Here is a 19,454-nt window from a genome sequence, read left to right on the forward strand (position 1 = left end):
GAAGTAGACGATGCTATTGTATGTGTTTGACACTGTATGGTGTAGGACTTTGGCTTGAGCTCAATCCTTAAATTGAAATACCTCCACTTTGTACTATCAATTAGATTAGTTTAGAAGACAGACTGGATAAGACACTGGATGGTAAACATTTAGGGTCACAAGGTATTGAGAGTTTGCACTTTGAATCAGACGAGGGCAAAGTTCTGAACCCAGTGGTGGTACGCCATTGTAACTCATGTAACAAGATGGCTATCGCAAGCTCTGGGCTCCTAAACAAACCCTTTCATACCTTGTCAATCCCCACACCGGGGCTCTCCTCTGGGTCTTTGCGTTCTGGAGGAACGACAGGGGAGGTCAGATTCAAGTACCCCAGCTCGGAGGTCTGGGATTGGGTGTTGGAGAAAGAAGTCCGGGTGCCCTCCAGCACGCTCTCGCCCACCTTCATCCGACAGATGGCGTCCAGGATGCCAAGCGGGTCGCACGTGCCCGGCGTCAGACTGCAAAAAAAAACAAAAAAACACAGGCAGGCGCACACACTTGTGAGAAATGAAAAAGGAAATGCCCAGAGCACTCACCTTCATAATCAATTACAATCGAAAATGTGCTGTGATGGAACTACAGAAGGTATAAACAAATTCTTCAATTGGAAATAAACTCCTTCTGTACCTTACAGTAGATGTATGCAGGCCATTATCCATAGGAAGACCTTCTGATGGAAACATTTTCTTGACATCCTGCCAGGAAAACGATTGAAGCGTCAGAAATATTTCCTTTATGAGGGGATTGTGTCACCCAGTTGACATTATTTCACACCCGTTCCCCTTACCTTCCAAATAGCCAGTGGAGAGATGGAGTGACTGATTCCACCTTGCACCATTCCCAAGCAAACCGCTAACAGTTATCTTGCCTGTGGTAACTAACTGCGTAGGTTAAAACGCAAGGCTTTACAATGGCTTTATTCCAGCGTATTGGTCTGTGCATTAAGCTATGGAAAAGCACTTGTTATACAATATATAGTTGATTGGACGTCAGGCAGTAGAGACAACTGGTTGTGCTATATTCAATTTACTTTTCCAGATTAAAATACCGCAATAAAGCCACTGTAAAGTGTTACCAATTACCAATGTATGTAACTGTTACTTCTTACCCACCACTGCAAATACGGCAGTGGTGGAAAGTAATTAAGTGCATTTACTTAAGTACTGTACTTAAGTATAATTTTGAGGTATTTTTTTAGGTACTTTACTTGAGTATTTCCAATTTCCAATGCTTTTACTTCTACTCCACTACATGATCTCACATCCAAATCCAAATATTGTACTTTTTGAAAATTCATTTTTAAAAGTTTTTTTTAGACATTCTGCATAAAAGACTACATTCTACTTAAGTACATTTTGATGACAGATACTATTGAAATCTGGACTTTTACTTGAGTATTTCTATATTGCAGTATTGATACTTTTACTTAGGAAAAACATTTGAGTACTTTTTACACCACTGTAAACGGGACTGTGTACTACTACCTCAAGGCTGTAGTATGATTGGGTGTTCCTCAGGGCACGTTCCAGGCAGCTGACCTGATTGGACAGCTTCAGGGTTCTGTCCTGCAGCTGTCTGTTCTCCACCTCCAACACGTTGACTCTGGAAATACAATAACCAATCCATCCTACTCAATCAATTCATCCCATGTGATTAGATGTGACGTCTTGATTTGGTCATCCGTACTGATAACATTGATAATAATGGGCAACTGGGTCTGTCCAGCAATAGGCCTATCTCACAGCCCGTTTTCCACGCCCACTTCCGGTAAATAGTGGTGACTTTAACATGGGCATTTACACGTTTTTTTCTCTGGAGAATCTAAGTACATTTTCTAATGTAAAAATGTGACAGACCAATATTATTATGAAGCAAACAAGATGGTAAATCAGGTCGAGCAGATAGAACAAACCTTACCTTGAGAAAACAAAAGTTGTAGACTTCTTAAATAACCTCTTTTAACATGTAGCGTCTATGGAGTGACGTCACGCTATCACCACTAACCCCGAAAGGGGGCGTATTTAGGGGGGCGGGGAAATTCTGTGAGATAGGCTTATTCTAAGATCGAATCAGGGGATTCAGTCTTAGGCCTCACTCAGACCTTTACTGCATTGCTGTATGCTTGTTGGATGAATGTTGTGTAGTGTCATGGCCGCCCCAATGCATTTCCAATGGAAGTCACATGGTTTGTAGTCCACATTTGCGACCCTCCCCCTCATACAACACAAATGTTGTGTCAAACCATGTGACTCCCATTGGAAATGCATTGGGGCGGGCATGACACTACACAACATTCATCCAACAAGCATACAGCAATGCAGTAAAGGTCTGAGTGAGGCCTTAGGGAATCAGACAATTCTGAAATTGAGTCGGGGGGATTCAGTCTCAGGGAATCTTGCATGCCTATATGGATCACCTGATTTCAATACACTTTCTATCCCTCATAAACACAAATGTTTCACTCTGTCTCTGCAGAGATATTCACTACTAGAGTATCCCCTTAAAGTGAAAAGAAATATTAGGGCACCGGGGCTACATCACCTATTGTGCCTCCCACATAACGATCCTGTGTTCAATGCCCACCTCATGGGTTTGTTCATTTGTCCCTCCCCTAAGCCCCGCTTGTCTGTCTTTGTACACCGTCTAATTTCAAGTTAACCCATTTTGACCCGAGATCAGATTCTAAAAATGTCTTCTACATCCGGACAGTTTTCTGAAAAAGCTACGTCAGTCAGCTATGTCAGTCGTTCATCGATTTTTCAAAAATAGCAGACCTACAAGCTCGTAGCGCGCCACTCGGTGGCGCGCTATGAGCTTGTAGATCTGCTATTTTTCAATAGCTAAAGCATGACATAATGCTAACACCAAAAGGGGTTCCCGTCCCAAAATGGGTTAAGCCGAAATACCTAAAAACAAATACAAAAAATGAAATCATATGGATCTCAAGATCCGTGTGGGAACGACGTGGCTCCAATATGGATCTGGGACGTGGCTCCATTGTGGATCTTGGATTTCTGGCGTGGGACGTCAGTCATCTGCAACACGTCTATAGACATTATGACTGACTGGGCACCGTTCCAGACAGATCAGAACACGGAAAAACATGTGGATGTACGTTTGTGGCCTACTGGCAGAAACGTTTGACACTTGTCAAGTCTAGCAGCTTACAAGATTAGCCATGTCTGGAAACACAGACAGACAGACAGACAGACAGACAGACAGACAGACAGACAGACAGACAGACAGACACAGACACAGACACAGACACAGACACACACACACACACACACACACACACACACACACACACACACACACACACACACACACACACACACACACACACACACACACACACACACACACACACACACACACACACACACACACACACACACACACACACACACACACACACACACACTTTCTCTCTCTCATAGACGACAAGCCCATTGCAGAGCCACAGCGTAAAAACAAGATGATCCACGGAGCTGGTATACCTGAGCTGGATGGTGGAGGCGGTCCTCATGCCATTGCTGCCTATATCCTCCGCATCACTCATCTTCCTCAGCAACTCCCTCTTCTCCACCAACAACCTCTCGTTCTCCTCCGTCACCGTGTGGATCCACTCCTTCTCCTGCACGCCACCACGGAGAGCCACATGAAGGGAAGCCAGGGAGAGCCACATGAAGGGAAACCAGGGAGAGCCACATGAAGGGAAGCCAGGGAGAGCCACATGAAGGGAAACCAGGGAGAGCCACATGAAGGGAAGCCAGGGAGAGCCACATGAAGGGAAACCAGGGAGAGCCACATGAAGGGAAACCAGGGAGAGCCACATGAAGGGAAACCAGGGAGAGCCACATGAAGGGAAACCAGGGAGAGCCACATGAAGGGAAGCCAGGGAGAGCCACATGAAGGGAGACCAGGGAGAGCCACATGAAGGGAAACCAGGGAGAGCCACATGAAGGGAGACCAGGGAGAGCCACATGAAGGGAAGCCAGGGAGAGCCACATGAAGGGAAGCCAGGGAGAGCCACATGAAGGGAGACCAGGGAGAGCCACATGAAGGGAAACCAGGGAGAGCCACATGAAGGGAAGCCAGGGAGAGCCACATGAAGGGAAACCAGGGAGAGCCACATGAAGGGAGACCAGGGAGAGCCACATGAAGGGAGACCAGGGAGAGCCACATGAAGGGAAACCGGGGAGAGCCACATGAAGGGAAAAGACAGACAAAAGTGTGAGACACATTTTCAGTAGTTTGGGTCAGAGGCAAATATCTAATTTCTGTTTTGGGTCACAGGCTGAAAGGTTTGGGAACCACTTCTCTATCTGACAGGATGGTGTCTGTCTGACCTTGTGCGATAGGCTAGAGGCCAGGGCGAGGTCGTTCTCCAGTTTCTGGATGATGCGGTCTCTCTGGGCCGTGGCCTTCAGAAACACCTGCTTGGCCTGACGGAGCTTGGTCTTGTGCTGGGACTGCTTCTCGTTGTACTTCCTGGTAGGGGAAAAGTGTTGTAGCAGAACGTGCATGAGCCCGAGCAAATGGCACATGAAATGCACAAAACAAAAACAAAAAAGACGGAACAACGCGACAGTCGAACATACTTTGACCTTTGGAACAGAGTGACTCAAAAGAACAAACGACAAAAGCATCCTGTGCATAACATGCATGAATGGAACAGTGTGAAAGGAGCCCCCCACAGTGCCCACACTAGCGCTGCTTCCTAAACAATTAACACAATTATGTGCAATGATTTGATCATGTTTTAGTAGTATTGCTTATTAGGCATGTTAGGGCTAGTAAATTATGGTGTGTGCGATATGAAATGTGAGCTTTAATCATATTCCATCATATTCAAGTGCTTTTGGAGAGAAATGAGACAGACTCTATGCAGTCACTTTCAGTAGTAGAAGTCTGCAGAGGGGAGCTGTGTGTCTGTGACTGTGCCCAGGTGATGCTCATTAATACATCAAGGAAGGCAATTATGTTTCTGCACTGTCAAATAGGTCTACAACTATCCTAAGATGCCATTAAAGAAAGCTTTTCTTTTTTACATGTTAACTCGAGCTAGGTTCTAAACAAGAAAGCATGTTTACAGTTGTTGCACAGAAATTAAGTAATTTTACATGAAAAGTAGGCTAAGCTCGGGGGGAAGATAACTCATTAAAAAAAAAAAATTCGGTCATTTGTCTGGAAAATAATCTTGTGTTTAAAATATTGTGAAAAATCGTATCATGAACCCCATATGGTGATACGTATCGTATCGTGAGTTGAGTGTATCGTTACATGCCTATTGCTAATATAACATATCGTTAGTTTGACCACTTCAAATGCTCTACTCTTCTAAACTGCAAAGTCTGTGTCGCAGACCTTGTCTTCGCGGCGCAACATGCTGAGACATGCTGGCTTCTATGGAATCCAAATGACTAAAACGTGAAGGTGTGTTTTACCTGATGTGACTGTCCAGCTGCAGCAGCACCTGTTGCATCTCTCCCTGCAGTCTGTCACACTCCTGCTGACCGGAGGCCACCTCCTCCTGCAGCCTGTGACACGTCTTCTGGCTGTCCCTCTGCTGTGGACACAACACACACCTCGGTCCATATACATATATACATATACATATACAACGCTATAATGTCGCTAGGTGGCGGTAACGGGCTGCCAAATAGACCAGTCACCCACGTACAAGAAGAAGAACCCCTTCACGCAACCCTATTGGGGTTTTGAATGATTCCAGAACACAACGTGGTTGTGGCCGCAGCCCAGAGCATGCAGGCAGAGCGCGCCACAGGATGGTTATATATTTTATAATACATTAGGCTACATAAACGCTGCTGCCGCCTATCACAAGGCTTTTTATTTACATCATGGTTTTACATTCACCATCGCTGATGAGCAGCGCTTTGTAGGCGAGGAGGGAGGCTTGTTCAGGAACTACATTATATCATATATCAATATATTGCATCAATGTAATAAACATATGCGCTGTGAGCCAACGTGAGCCATGATGTCATAAGTTTTGCGGATTCACCGCTTTGCCTGTTTACATGGAGAAGGGATAAAACGGCGTTCTCAAAGATTTCCACTCTGGAAGGTGGTTTCACTTTGTTGCGTTATCACCACCTGAAAACACCATTCTCCCCTAAAGGGACACCAGCAAACGATACTTTATTTAGCCGTTTTCTATGAACACCGTTCTCGTGTAAAGACCACCTTAGAGAGGGGTGAGCATAGAGCTAGCCTGGCATTAGCCAGACTGATGACGTGGATTCACTCACACACGTTCGTTGTGTAAGTGAATCCACGTTATCAATCAGGGCTGAAGCGTTAGAAAGGGAAACATAAAAGAGAAAGAGAGAAATGAACATTGGAAAGAGTCTGCATGTGTACCGTACTGCAGGGGTAGGCACAACGGAGGGTGATCACTGGCGTAAGTGTGAGAGAGAGGATCTTTGGTTAAAAATTGTGTCAAATAAATGAAATCCCTCACATAAGTATGTAAATGATATCCTGCACATAATTCAACATTCATTCAAACTCTGAACTCATGGGGAGGGAGTCCGAGAGATAGGCGAGGCTGTAGCTCCGAGTCTAATAATCATTATACAAATGTGAAAGAAAATATTTAAGTAAGTCAGAGAGGTGAATTGTCAGTATCAGCCAGGGTGCGGGAGTCTATCCCCATTTCATGCGCTAGAGTCTAGCATGATGGTCTAGCGGCTAGACCTACAATCAGCTCCCAGTACACGACTTCAAGCCATGCTCCTCATACCCTGAGTTGGCGGTGGCCGGGATCCTTGCGGTCGAAAGGAAAGTGCACTACTGACTGAGCTACCCGGACACATATAATGTTTAAAATACTTAAAAAGAAGGGAAAGGGTTATATCCGTGGACAATCAAAATATGTTAGAATCGTTATGTGGTGTCATTAAAATGAATGTTGTCTGTCCTTAAATGTGCAAACTTCAATACAAATATCTGAATAATAAAAAAAGAATGTTGACACTGACTATCTAGAAAATAAAAACATGGCACTTTGTTTCAAAAAAGGTTGCAGATAGTGTATCTGGAAATGAAAATGAAATAAAAGAATAACGCTGATGCCCATTGCTTGGGGCATCAGCTATTGACATATCCAGTCTGCTATTGTGTTGTCAACATGCTGATAGCTGTTACACTCCTAATGTCTTGTGAAAGAGCCCGTGGCGACATCAAGTGAACCAACCTAGCCTCTCACCTCTTCTCTGGCTTTGCTGTGCTCAGCCTCCAGTACGGCCAGCCGGGTGTCGAGCTGCTGGGCACGGTGGCTGAGCTCAGAGTTGGTTCTGGTCAGGTTGGCCTCCTTCAGCCTCAGGGAGCGCACCTGTTGCTGCAGCTCCTCCTCACGCTGTTCTAGAAGCTTCCTGGGAGCAGAGAGAGAGAGAGAGGGGGGTACAAAGTAACATATTCAGTATTAAAGGGACCATACCCTTTAATGTGGTTTTAGATCATTTAGATTTTAGCAGTGAGCCCAGTGTCTCTGATGTTATCGACACTGGGCTCACTTCCTTCCTGGACTACAACTCCTATAATGCTTTGGTGCACTGCTCCTCCTTGTGGATAGGGGGGGGGGGGGGGGCTGTCATACTGAGACAACAACGTAAGTGAGCCCAGTGTCGATGACATCAGAGACACTGGGCTCACTGCTAAAATCTAAAACCACATATTACACACATAAAGACCCCCAGGAAAGTGTTCTAAATCTTTTAAATGTCATTAACATATCATTTCTTGCAAAAAGGTGAAGTTTCCCTTTAATGTAACAAATGGATACATTAACAGAGGATCTCGCTGTGTGGTTAAAAGGGAGAGACACACACAAGTTTCTAATGCGTTGGTTCTCAAAGTGAGGTCCGGGGACCTCCAGGGGTCCTTGAGGGGTTGCAGGGGGTCCCCAGAAAAATGAGGAACAATTTAAACTATTATTTTTCAGCAATCGGAAAATAGCTGATCTACAAGCCGACAATGCGTTGAGCTTTTAACTATGCCATTTTCTATAGCATTCATTTTCATTTTTAGAACATTGACAAATCTGGACAAATGCATATCAATATTGGGGTCCTTGACATTAAAACGTTTGAGAACCAACTGGTTTAATCCACACCTTGTGGGAGTGTTGGATTCTTAAATCTGTAAATAGAACATAAACTAACCCAACAATGATATGGTAATTCTGTAGATTCTGTAGATTTACAGGCATACATTAGGTGCCAAAGATGAATCACTATTCACTATTCAAACAGCTTCTTTTTCGCTTTATCGACAATGGAAATAATATCACTGAGAACATACCGTGTTTTAACCCTTGCAGCACTAGCAATCAAAAATGGATTTGAGCCTCAACAAAAGAGCGCTTTGCTTTAAAGAGGCTTCTAGTAGTCGCTTAGCAACCCATGAGAGCCTAGATCAGTTTCTACTAGCCAATAGAGAGGCACAGCACCACCTTGTGGGCACAGGGCATAAGGACGGTGCCAGTACTGGAGGACATAGAGACCCCTTTTCCACTCAGTTCTTTGTGGTTCTTAGTCCATGAGCCAGAGCTCCAAAATTGGAATGTTAATTATGAATTGAGTGGGCAAAACCATACCTTTATTAGATCGTTATCACCATGAAACTTACCCAGTTTATTTACTTACACGAAGATAACATGAGTTAGACTTTAATATATTAGCGCCCCTCACTTCACACGGGAGAGATTTTTAAATATGCAAATAAGACATTGTATAGGAAAATATGCAAAAAATAGCAAATATGAAAAAGCTACTACTGTGGAAGGGTTATCATATATTAATTTACTCATATTGATCCTACACACAATTTAATTTAGGTATAGTTTTGCCCACTCAATTCATAATTAACGTTCCAATTTGGTGGACATTTCAGGCCCTCCAGGCAGGGTGCATGTGTTTGGTCCGACGTACTAACAGTCCGCCAGGCATTAGTCCAACATCCTACCCAAAAATCATACCCTAAACCTCACCTCACAGGAAGCCACAGGTTTTAACCTGCCACGCACAGGTTAGTTTTAACCTGCCACGGGTTAGTTTTAACCTGTCACACATGTCGGGGGCCATGGGTGAGTTTTAACCCGGTCACGGATTAGTTGTAACCGGCCACGCATGTCGTGAGCGATGGTGTTGTCGGACTAATGCCTGTTGGATTGTTAGTATGTCTAACCAATAATGCACCCCGGGCCTCCAGCTGAGAGGGCCGGGGAGCTGAGAGGGGTGCCAGTCACTTAGCAATCACAAGTACAACTCGTCCTATATGCATCTGTTTAGTGTAGCTACTAGCTATCTTAAGATTATGAAAAGAGAAAGGAGAGAAGCCCAATGGATGAGCACAGAGACTATGATGTGAGGAGACGTGTTGTTGAGACCTGGTGATGTGCTCCTCCTGTTGTTTAGCTCTCAGGGCTGACAGAGTGTCAGAGAGGTCCCTGCTGTCCCTCTCAAGGCGGTTGTTCTCGCCGGCCCGAGCCTCCTCCATACGCAGCTGGTGTTGAGCAGCCTTTAGCTGCTGCTGAATGTCCAGCACCTGTCACATGGGGGGGGGGGGGGGGGGGGGGGGGGCAGCACCGTGGAATTCACTTCGGTCCATCTCTCCCCTTTATTGTTGTCTTTCATTTAAACTCTGTCTGCAACCAAATTGATGTTCGCTTGTGGGACTTTTAGATATGAATTGACCTCTACATCAGTCATCAGTCATATTAGTAGGAGGACAGATTCTTCAACGAGCTCACTTAATCATTACACAAAAGCTGCTCAGTGTATAGGTCTTTTCAGACGGGTAGTTGTCGACTGGATCAACGACAGGTCTGCTCATGAGGCGCGCAACTCTCGTAGCGAAAAAATAAAATTAAAAAAAATCACACCCGTGTGAAGTGAAGGGCGCTCATATCATCATACATCATCTCATTCTGGCCAATCACAATTTGCGTCCTCAATTTTCCGTCTTCACTTTTCTGCCCTCATTTTTGCTTCAAAATGTACTGCTCAGCCAGTCAAATCATCGCTATGGGGCGATCAGCCACACAAACCCGGAAAGCTGGGCATAGGAGGGGCTGGCGCCCCTCAAAAAGCTCAACACAATCCACGTCTAGTCAGTTGCGGGCATGTGCATGAAACAAGCACACACGCGACAATTTCACAGGACTGCACTCATGAAAATACGCTTGCGTTGTTGCCCCTCAACTTCTCTGCGTGTCTAAAATAAACGCACGCCTCTCATTGAAAATGAATTACTATCCGCGTCAGTCGCTACCCGTGTGAAAAGGCCTATGTATGGAGCATGTTGTATTAGGAACAATACTTGAAACTGTATGACAGAACACTTTTGACAAAAAGGCTGATGCTGTCTGGTGATTTTCTTGACAAAAAGCATGCTTTACAGGACTCCAGGGGCTGCAAAGCCAAAATCGTAACCTTTTTGTCAGCTGCGATGAGACGCGCCCTCTCTGCCTGCAGCTCCTCCTGCAGGCTGGTGGTGGCGTTGCGGCTCGAGGTGCTGCGTGCCAGCTCCAGCTCCAGCTCCCTGATCCTGTGCTGCTGACGCTCCATCTCGCTCGTCTTGCCGTGGATGTTCTGCTCCGTCTGGACCAGCTTGGTCTGGGCCTGTTTCAGCTCCGCACACAGCTGGGGAGGGGAAGCACAACCACCATGATACTGTTTCAGCTCCTCACACAGCTGGGGAGGGGAAGCACAGCACCATGATACTGTTTCAGCTCCGCACACAGCTGGGGAGGGGAAGCACAACAACCATGATACTGTTTCAGCTCCTCACACAGCTGGGGAGGGGAAGCACATCACCATGATACTGTTTCAGCTCCTCCACACACAGCTGGGGAGGGGAAGCACATCACCATGATACTGTTTCAGCTCCTCACACAGCTGGGGAGGGGAAGCACATCACCATGATACTGTTTCAGCTCCTCACACAGCCTGGGGAGGGGAAGCACAGCACCATGATACTGTTTCAGCTCCACACACAGCTGGGGAGGGGAAGCACATCACCATGATACTGTTTCAGCTCCACACACAGCTGGGGAGGGGAAGCACAGCCACCATGATACTGTTTCAGCTCCTCACACAGCCTGGGGAGGGGAAGCACAGCACCATGATACTGTTTCAGCTCCTCACACAGCTGGGGAGGGGAAGCACATCACCATGATACTGTTTCAGCTCCTCACACAGCTGGGGAGGGGAAGCACATCACCATGATACTGTTTCAGCTCCTCACACAGCTGGGGAGGGGAAGCACATCACCATGATACTGTTTCAGCTCCTCACACAGCTGGGGAGGGGAAGCACATCACCATGATACTGTTTCAGCTCCTCACACAGCTGGGGAGGGGAAGCACATCACCATGATACTGTTTCAGCTCCTCACACAGCTGGGGAGGGGAAGCACTCACCATGATACTGGTGTGTCAGAGTACACTAAGGGCCCTATCTTGCGTGCCGCCTTACCCCTTATCTCTAAACTTCTACACACTATTATGCAGTACAATCCAATCTTGTGTATATTGCTTAAATGCTGGTTGAACCTACGGTAATACTGAAGACATTTATCCAAGGCCAATTATCTCTCAGAGCGTGTCGATTCATTAATGGCACAATGCTAAAGTCACATGCAGTGCCATTTATACATAGAATTTATACTATCCAAAAAATTTAAAAAAGATTTTTATAATAATTTATAGTATATCATACTACTATTATTCTATCATGTCTTATCTTATTCAAATGTTGTTGTCCAGTGCTGCCTCTGCTGCTACCCAACTGTATTTCATGTGAATACTATGGGACAATAAACACCTTCAACCATTTTCACTAAGGTCTGCTGTGTGTGAATCCATTTCTAACCTTGAGCTTCTCCTGGTCCAGCAGAGCGTTGTGTCTCTTCAGGTCCAGGTTCTTCTCCCTCTCGTAGCGCAGCTCTCTCTCTGCGGAGGTGAACAGGCTCTGGGCCCTCAGCAGGTCCTGCTTCAGCTGCTTCAGCTCCTCAGCCTTCTGGACCAGCACACAGTTCTGGGACTTATAGAGCGAGAGAGAGAGACACGACGAGAGATCGTTCGCAAAGGAAGAAGAGCATGTGCAGTAGAATCTACACAGTGCCCTTACCGCAATGTAGATGAATGCAGAAAAAGCACATGGTTCTAGACACCCAAGGTCCAACATCAACTATAGCCTGATTTATACTTAGTTGGTGTGAGGTGTGCCGAAAACATCAGATCTACAAGCTCACAACGCCTGCCCCATTGGCTATTTTGGCAGTATAAATCACCTCAAAGAAATGTGCAGCAAAGATCTGTACATACGGTACATTAGATTAGGCCATAATAACATGTAGGAAACAGCTGTGCTTGGTGTTGACTGGAAGCCGTTTTGAGGTATTGATTACATAACAGTATATATGACTCATATAAGTAGATGTACTGACCTTGGTGTGTGCCTGGGCTTCGTAGACCTGGGCCTGCAGGGCTAGCTGGTGCTGAGAGGCCAGCTGCCTCTCCTCATCCAGGGTGACCTGAAGACCACTCAGTTCCCGCTTCGCAACCGATATCTAGGAACGGAACACAACAGACATGTTCTAATACACAGTGGTTTTCAACCCTTTTCACATCAAGGCCCATTATTTATTCGACATTTGAGCCACGTCGTACACCATTTGATGACCTTTAGCTTCTAAGACCCAAAACGAAAGAATTTTGTTGTCGTATGGATAAGATTTCGTCCTGTATTGAATGATGTTGGTACCATAGGAAAGATAACAGGCAAACGTGTTGACTTCGTGTAAATTAAGTAATGCAGACGTTTAACAATAATTTTACTCTTGATAGCATGAGAGAGAAAGGAGAGAGGCCGCACAGCTCATAGTCACGATGCCATCAAAATCTTTATTTTTCCAACGTTTCGGCAACAAGTTGCCTTATTCAGGGAATGAACTCTTGATAGCATAAAATTCAAAATTTCATTTCACGCTCTCAAGAGTTAAAGATCTAATAACAGGGTCCATTTGGTTACCAACGCCCCATCATTTAGCTGGGGGACCACCTGGAACCCCCTCAAGGACCACTGGTCGTCCCCAGACCACTGGTTGAATACCACTGTTCTAATATTTATAACTACACACATATTGACCACTGTCAATCTGGCATCCCAATTTGGAGCATGCCACTATAGGCAAAATTAGCCGATCTACAAGCTCACAATGAGCTTCTAGAATCTAGAAGCTCATTGTGAGCTTGTAGATCGGCTAATCTAGATCAGCTATATTAAATAGGCCAGGGCTTAACAGATTCAAGAGGTATTGGTGTTAAGTGCTTAATTAGCATGCAATATATGAATGTCCATTACTAGACATTAGGTTCTTGCTTCTATGCGTGTACAATTTAAACCAACAGGCATAATAATTATAAAATAAAAAATCTACAAAATACACATTATCCCAACCCATCCCTTCTATTCCAGCCAATAGGCAAAGGCCCGCTCCTCATATTTTGGAATTATACCGTAGATTTTTGGCAGCGGTGGCCGATCGGTTTGCGGAAGGTCGCCAGTTCGTATCCCCGGACCGGCACGTTAAAATTACCACCGCTGAAGTGCCCTTGAGCAAGGCATTGAACCACTACCATGAAATGTTCTATGAGCAGGGCCTGGCTGTAAACAAGTATCTGATGCTTAGTCCAGTTACCCTGGGTAAATATAGTAACTTTGCTTTGCTTTTACTGGGTACATTTTTAAGCATTAGCTCCCTCTAGTCTAGCTACTGTAGCTTGTTTGAATGCCATGAGATGCAGCATGCAGTGGTTTAGGCTGCAGACGTGGTAAACTATCATTGGCGTCACACAGAACACAGCAGGTACACAGAAACCTTCAAAAATAATAAATACAGCGTCTCTGCAGACACATTTTAGGATATAGGTGTATGCTTATTTCAGCTCAGTATACCGTTAAAAAAAGAATGTAGAGCAAAGCAGAAAATGTCCAAAACAGAGGGACACTGTCTATCCATTCCAATACATTTTGGCATACTGTATTATGAGAATTTAATCACACAAACCCTAGCGTTCTATTCTTAGTATGCCTTAAACAACATTTAGTCTATGCTGTGAGTATATTCGTAATGTAAGTTTGCCTATACATGTGGAAGTAGTTGAAATGCAAATGACACATTAGCTTGAACAATGCCCGTCTCCAGGTGTGAACTTCACTGCTTGCGGGGGAGAAAGGGTGAGGAGTCTAAGAGCGGTCCCACGGACCGAAAAAGAGCAGACTCAGTAGTAGAATTATGACTAAAATCATATTTCTTAAACGTTTCAGATGAAAAAAAAAAACAGAGATGGTTTGAATCGAACATTTAGAAAAAGTCATGCAAGGGGAACTTTCTCAGGACTTCATGGGCAAAGAAAATCCACTTAAAAATTTCAAAATCGGTCAGCCAGACCGCTCCGACGCGCTAGTGTTAATGGGTGAGCTTTCAGAAAAAGAAAAATCACACTTGTGTGATGTGAGGGGCACCTCACTCCTTTAAACAAACTTCGTACTCTAAACAAACATTAGCACATGACGTCAGGTTTAGTACTCTAATGTTTTGACTTCATCATGCATCTCGTTTAGAATATTAACGCTTCTAAAGAGAGCGTGAGGTACTGTAGTAATGGAAGATTTCACCTCCCGGTGTTTGGGGGAAATGGAAGGCGGGGCTTTTCTGAGTAAAATCGGCCTCATGTGCTTGGCACTCCCTGGCAAAAAAGTGTTTAAAAAGTCCATAGACTTGGCTGCCACATGATGTCACGTTTAGTAGTCTAAACAAATATTTAAAAAGTATAGGGTTTGAGAGGTTAAATCTATGCCATCCAGGTACCTGATCTTGGCCCTCATCCACAGTCTTCCCCCCTGGACTAGGACTACACTCCGTGGGAGCTCTGTGTGGCTCTGGCTCCTTCTCTTGTCTGGACGAGAGGAGCTCCTGCTGACGCTGGAGCTGATCGCGGAGGTGCTGCGCCTCCAGGCCCAAGCGGTCCCTCTCCTGGAGCTGATCCCGGTGGTGCTGCGCCTCCAGGCCCAAGCGGTCCCTGTCCGCCTCCACCGCCAGCTTCTCCTGCACCCTGGAGCTCAGCTGGGTCTGCAGTTCGCTGCTCTGCAGCCGCTCGGCAGCCAATTCATCCCTACGAGGCCCACAGGCGTGCATGTGTGTAGATGTGTTGAAACAAGCATGGCAGATAGATTTAGAACCTGGAATTCTCTCGTACCTTTTTTTCCTAAAAATTGCAAAAAATAACAGATGATCTACATAGTTACAGATCAGCAATTTTTGTCATGCGACGAAATATACAGGCTTAAGTGTTGGATTGCAAGAAATCAGTAACGAAAGTGTAGACTACTTAGGACTAAATGCATCGAGTATGTTTACATACGGAATGTGTTCCAAATTCTGTTTAATAATTTGGCTGAGAAATAAGCAACCTTCGGCAATGGCAGATTATTCTACATGGTCAATTAACACAACCTTTGAAGCTGCAATTTATTTTTATACTTGGCTACTGGGTTTCCCCTTACACTCATTTCAACCCACATATCCCATATATCCCATATGCAGCCCCCACCTCCTTCACTTAATCACTTAATAAGGTTACAATTCCAAACATGACCCACTTTAATTACTTCAGTCTATATTAGTAGCTTCAAGACTAGTATTAAAATTGTCTTTTCTATGTCCAATATATTTGCATTTAAGTTAAAAACGTTAACATAAGTATAACTAAATGCATTTGATATATAACATTTTTACTTTTCAGGATTCCAATTCAAATATAGCAAAAACATCATTCAGGATTACAATTTCTTTTGCCATGGGAAAATAATTGTGTTAAGTGTTGTTGCTGTTTGTTTTTTACTGTTGAGACCGAAGACAAATTTCTACACGTGGACAATAAATGAAACTAACTAACTAACTAACATTAAAAATGGCAAAAAAATAGCCGATCTACAATTTCAAAAGCGTGTCGCACTGTATTGCGTTTCGAGCTTCTAGAAGTTCATCTATTTTTGCTACTTTTGTGTGACATAGAATGACAAAGTAGGGCATTAATTACATAAAAGATGTTAGAATATGGAGATAAGAGGTTTCTGCCCGCTCTGGAGTGAGTGTGGAAATATATTGGATCGGGAAAAATCTGTATCGGCAGATACTCAAAATCAAATGATCGGAATCGGATCGGGGGCAAAGAAAAACGTGATTGGGACATCCCTAGACTTCATGTAGGAACAAAACCTATTAGCGACCTCAGTGTGTTGTGTTCTGACTGGAGGCTGGTGAGCTCAGCACTCAGCCTATCAGCCTGCTGTTGGAGATGCTCCACCCGCAGCCTGCTCTCCTGCAGGTCCTCGTGTGCCCGGCCACTGTCCTTCTGACACGCTAACTCGCCCTGCAGTCGGCCCTGGGCGCGCTCCAACTGGGCCACCTGAAAAACAGAGAGAGAGAGAGAATGAACGGTAGAGTGACATATATACAGTATAGGGGAGAATCAGGGGCAACTGACAAAGAAATATCCCACATTGAGGAATTAACTAATTATTGCAGTAGGGTGCTTTACGCTGGAAATCACTGCCCTCGTCAGAGCCTTATTCAAAGAAAACCTTTCTGTGTAGAGTTTGCATGTTCTCCCCGTGTCCCCTAGGGTAGGTACCCTCACAAAAACATGCAGTAATCCTGGTCTCTCTAAACTGCCTCCCCCTGGCCAGCCGGGGCGCCTGATGGAGGGGAAAGGAACTGGTTGGAATAACGTGTTCCTTCCACACGCTACGTTCAACCAGGGAAACTCCCCCCTGTCAGGTGTAAAGGAGCGACTTGGACACTCATGCATGAAGGAAGCATGAGTTCAAGTCCATTGCTCTCCCCAGGTTAGCGGAGGGTGTGTAGAGCCCACGTTCACATTAGATAATTGACACAAGGGGTGAAAAATGGGTTACAAAATCGTAAATGGTAAAATGGTAAATGGTGCATTTATATAGCGCCTTTATCCAAGGCGCTTTACATAGATTGTGCATTACATTCACCCATTCACACACACATTCATACACCGATTGCGGCGGAAGCCATGCAAGGTACCAACCAGCACATCGGGAGCAATTTGGGGTTCAGTGTCTTGCCCAAGGACACTTCGACATGTAGCCAGGAGGAGCCGGGATTCGAACCGCCGACCCATGGATCATTGGACGACCTGCTCTACATCTTGAGCCACAGTCGCCCAAATCGTGGAATAAAAATGTTAGTTTAAAAAAAGAAAACCAAACAACTATATTAAGGTTGGACCACCTTATGGCCCAGCGTCATATCGGCCATCTTATATCCACATCCAAGTATAAATGTGGCTAATCTGTTTGCTGTATGCATCTCGGGGCATTTACTGTGATGCGGTCAAGGCAGCCATCTACAAGCCGACCCACGCCGCCATTGGTTACAATGAACTTCAGGCAATGTAAGAAATGTTGGACTCGAGCCGGGCCGGCGTAGTGGTCCTGGCACCAAGGCGGGTAATCTAGCCCGACAGCGTGTCGCGGGTTCCAGTCCTGATCCCAACGACCTTGGCTGCCTTCTCACCATCACCCTGCACCCCCCCCCCCCCCCCCCCCCCCACCCCTCTCTCTCTCCCCGTTTTCTGTCAGCCTACTGTACATCTATCAATAAAGGCAAAAATACCCCCATCCCCAAAAAACAATGTTAGGACTCTTTATGGCTAGTCCTATATGATGATAATCAATGCAAAACCGTACACACAGAGTACATAAATAAAGAAAGGTACAGCCATTGTTTGTGTTAACAAAAAACTACTACTTTTTCCGGAAACATGACTGCAAAAGGTTTACTAGTTTCACATGTAAAATCATGGGGAATCAATCACCATCTGCTGGGTGATGTACACTAGACAGTTTCATGAAAAATAGCATGTTATCTGCATACCATCAGATGCTTTTGGAGAACTGGCCACTAATGTTGTTCCCATTTGCCAAGGTCCAAGGTCGTGCATTAATGACGTTAAACCACCCCCTCTCGTGTAATATTGCTTAATTGAGGTTTACTAGTATCCAAAATAGGCAAAAATAGCACCTTTACAAGAAAAGCAGCTTAAGAAAAGCTAATTTAACCAACCTTTTCCTCAAGAATTGCCTTTTCTCCCTTAACTTGTGTGAGACTTTTGATGAGGGTTTTCCCTTGTTGACATGAAGTCTGAAGGCCGTTGACCTCAATCCTCAGCTTCTTCAGCTCTCTCTCACCGATCTGCAAGGCCTGAGGTAAGTAGGAGAATAAGGAAATGTGTGAATTATAACCAAACAGCAAATCTGTGTTCTTCAGAGCCTAATAGGTATACACACCTTGACGCATAACACGCCATCATAGAAAGTAGACAAGTCCAGCAGTGATTTATCTGTAATTTTATGTTGTTGGGTAGCAATTCTATTTTCAGTGTTGAAAACTACTCACAGCTGAAGTTCGCTCCAGGGATCAATAAAGTTCTATTTTATTGGTCCATCTTACTTAATGACCTCTAGTTTCGATGATGCACTTGGGCAATAACAACCAAGCTCAGTGTTTTCTCAGAGCTCCGCACAGGCACTAACAACAATAGCCTGGAAAACCATCCCGGTCGTGTGAATTCACATTATCAGGTGGTGTCTACTCTTCTGCAGATCGGGCGTTTTGCAGAAACAAACTTGAGGCCTGCGTGTTTTGGTGTAAAAAAAAAAGAATTTTTTTGTTGTTTTCGCTTTGGTGGCACAGAAACAAAGACGTGGGAAAACTGGACCAAAATGGTGTCACCTCTTTGTCCTTTTTGAGGGCGGCCTGGGCAGTACTGAGGTCCACCTCCAGCTGTTTCCTCCAGTCTTTCTCCTCGGTGAGGCGAGCCTCTAGCAGAGCCACTCTCTCCTGGTTACCGCCTCTCAGCTGCTGCCCACAAAACGTCACAAAACATAGTCAGAGGTCAAAAAGTGGATCATATAACGTCGTGAAATGAGATTACACAAGCGAGTCAGTTTCAAGAATTCTATTTGTGCATACTGTACATAACTTGTGGCTGAGTGTTTTCTCTGAAATGTTATGCAGGCAGCAATAGCAGTTCAGATTTGAGTCGTTTTGCTCTACATTCAGCCCTATTTTGGTCTTGGTTTTAATGCCAGTATAACTTAACCCGACTCCTCCAGATTGCGGCAGTATTGAGTTCACCAGTTCCCTCCTCCTGCCTGCATCTGGGATCTCTCAAGCAGAAACGATGAACCCGGAAGCAGCGGGACAAACATTTGATATCTCCATAATAATAATCATTTCGAGTTGTAGTCTTGTTAGGTTGAGTTTACATTTGCGCTGTGGCA

At 44.9% G+C, this 19,454-nt stretch overlaps 1 protein-coding gene across 6 annotated transcripts in view; it reads right to left on the reverse strand.

Annotated features, from left to right (window-relative positions):
- Positions 1 to 19,454, reverse strand: part of ccdc30 (coiled-coil domain containing 30) — a 41,623-nt gene that overhangs the window by 2,172 nt on the left and 19,997 nt on the right. For 5 of the 6 annotated variants that reach the window (XM_079513245.1, XM_079513242.1, XM_079513244.1 and 2 more), the window contains 15 exons: positions 18,904 to 19,029; positions 18,235 to 18,372; positions 16,368 to 16,546; positions 14,947 to 15,250; positions 12,520 to 12,642; positions 11,943 to 12,113; positions 10,503 to 10,712; positions 9,458 to 9,615; positions 7,277 to 7,442; positions 5,490 to 5,611; positions 4,392 to 4,533; positions 3,540 to 3,676; positions 1,521 to 1,641; positions 667 to 734; positions 290 to 497 (listed from right to left, as the gene is read on the reverse strand). In XM_079513245.1, coding sequence (XP_079369371.1) covers positions 290 to 497; positions 667 to 734; positions 1,521 to 1,641; positions 3,540 to 3,676; positions 4,392 to 4,533; positions 5,490 to 5,611; positions 7,277 to 7,442; positions 9,458 to 9,615; positions 10,503 to 10,712; positions 11,943 to 12,113; positions 12,520 to 12,642; positions 14,947 to 15,250; positions 16,368 to 16,546; positions 18,235 to 18,372; positions 18,904 to 19,029 — 2,373 coding nt within the window. The remainder of the gene's footprint in view (positions 1 to 289; positions 498 to 666; positions 735 to 1,520; positions 1,642 to 3,539; positions 3,677 to 4,391; positions 4,534 to 5,489; positions 5,612 to 7,276; positions 7,443 to 9,457; positions 9,616 to 10,502; positions 10,713 to 11,942; positions 12,114 to 12,519; positions 12,643 to 14,946; positions 15,251 to 16,367; positions 16,547 to 18,234; positions 18,373 to 18,903; positions 19,030 to 19,454) is intronic. The other variant, XM_079513243.1, reaches the window with a different exon arrangement.

Source organism: Electrona antarctica (assembly GCF_951216825.1).
Source record: "Electrona antarctica genome assembly, chromosome: 2".
Classification (NCBI taxonomy): Eukaryota; Metazoa; Chordata; class Actinopteri; order Myctophiformes; family Myctophidae; genus Electrona; species Electrona antarctica.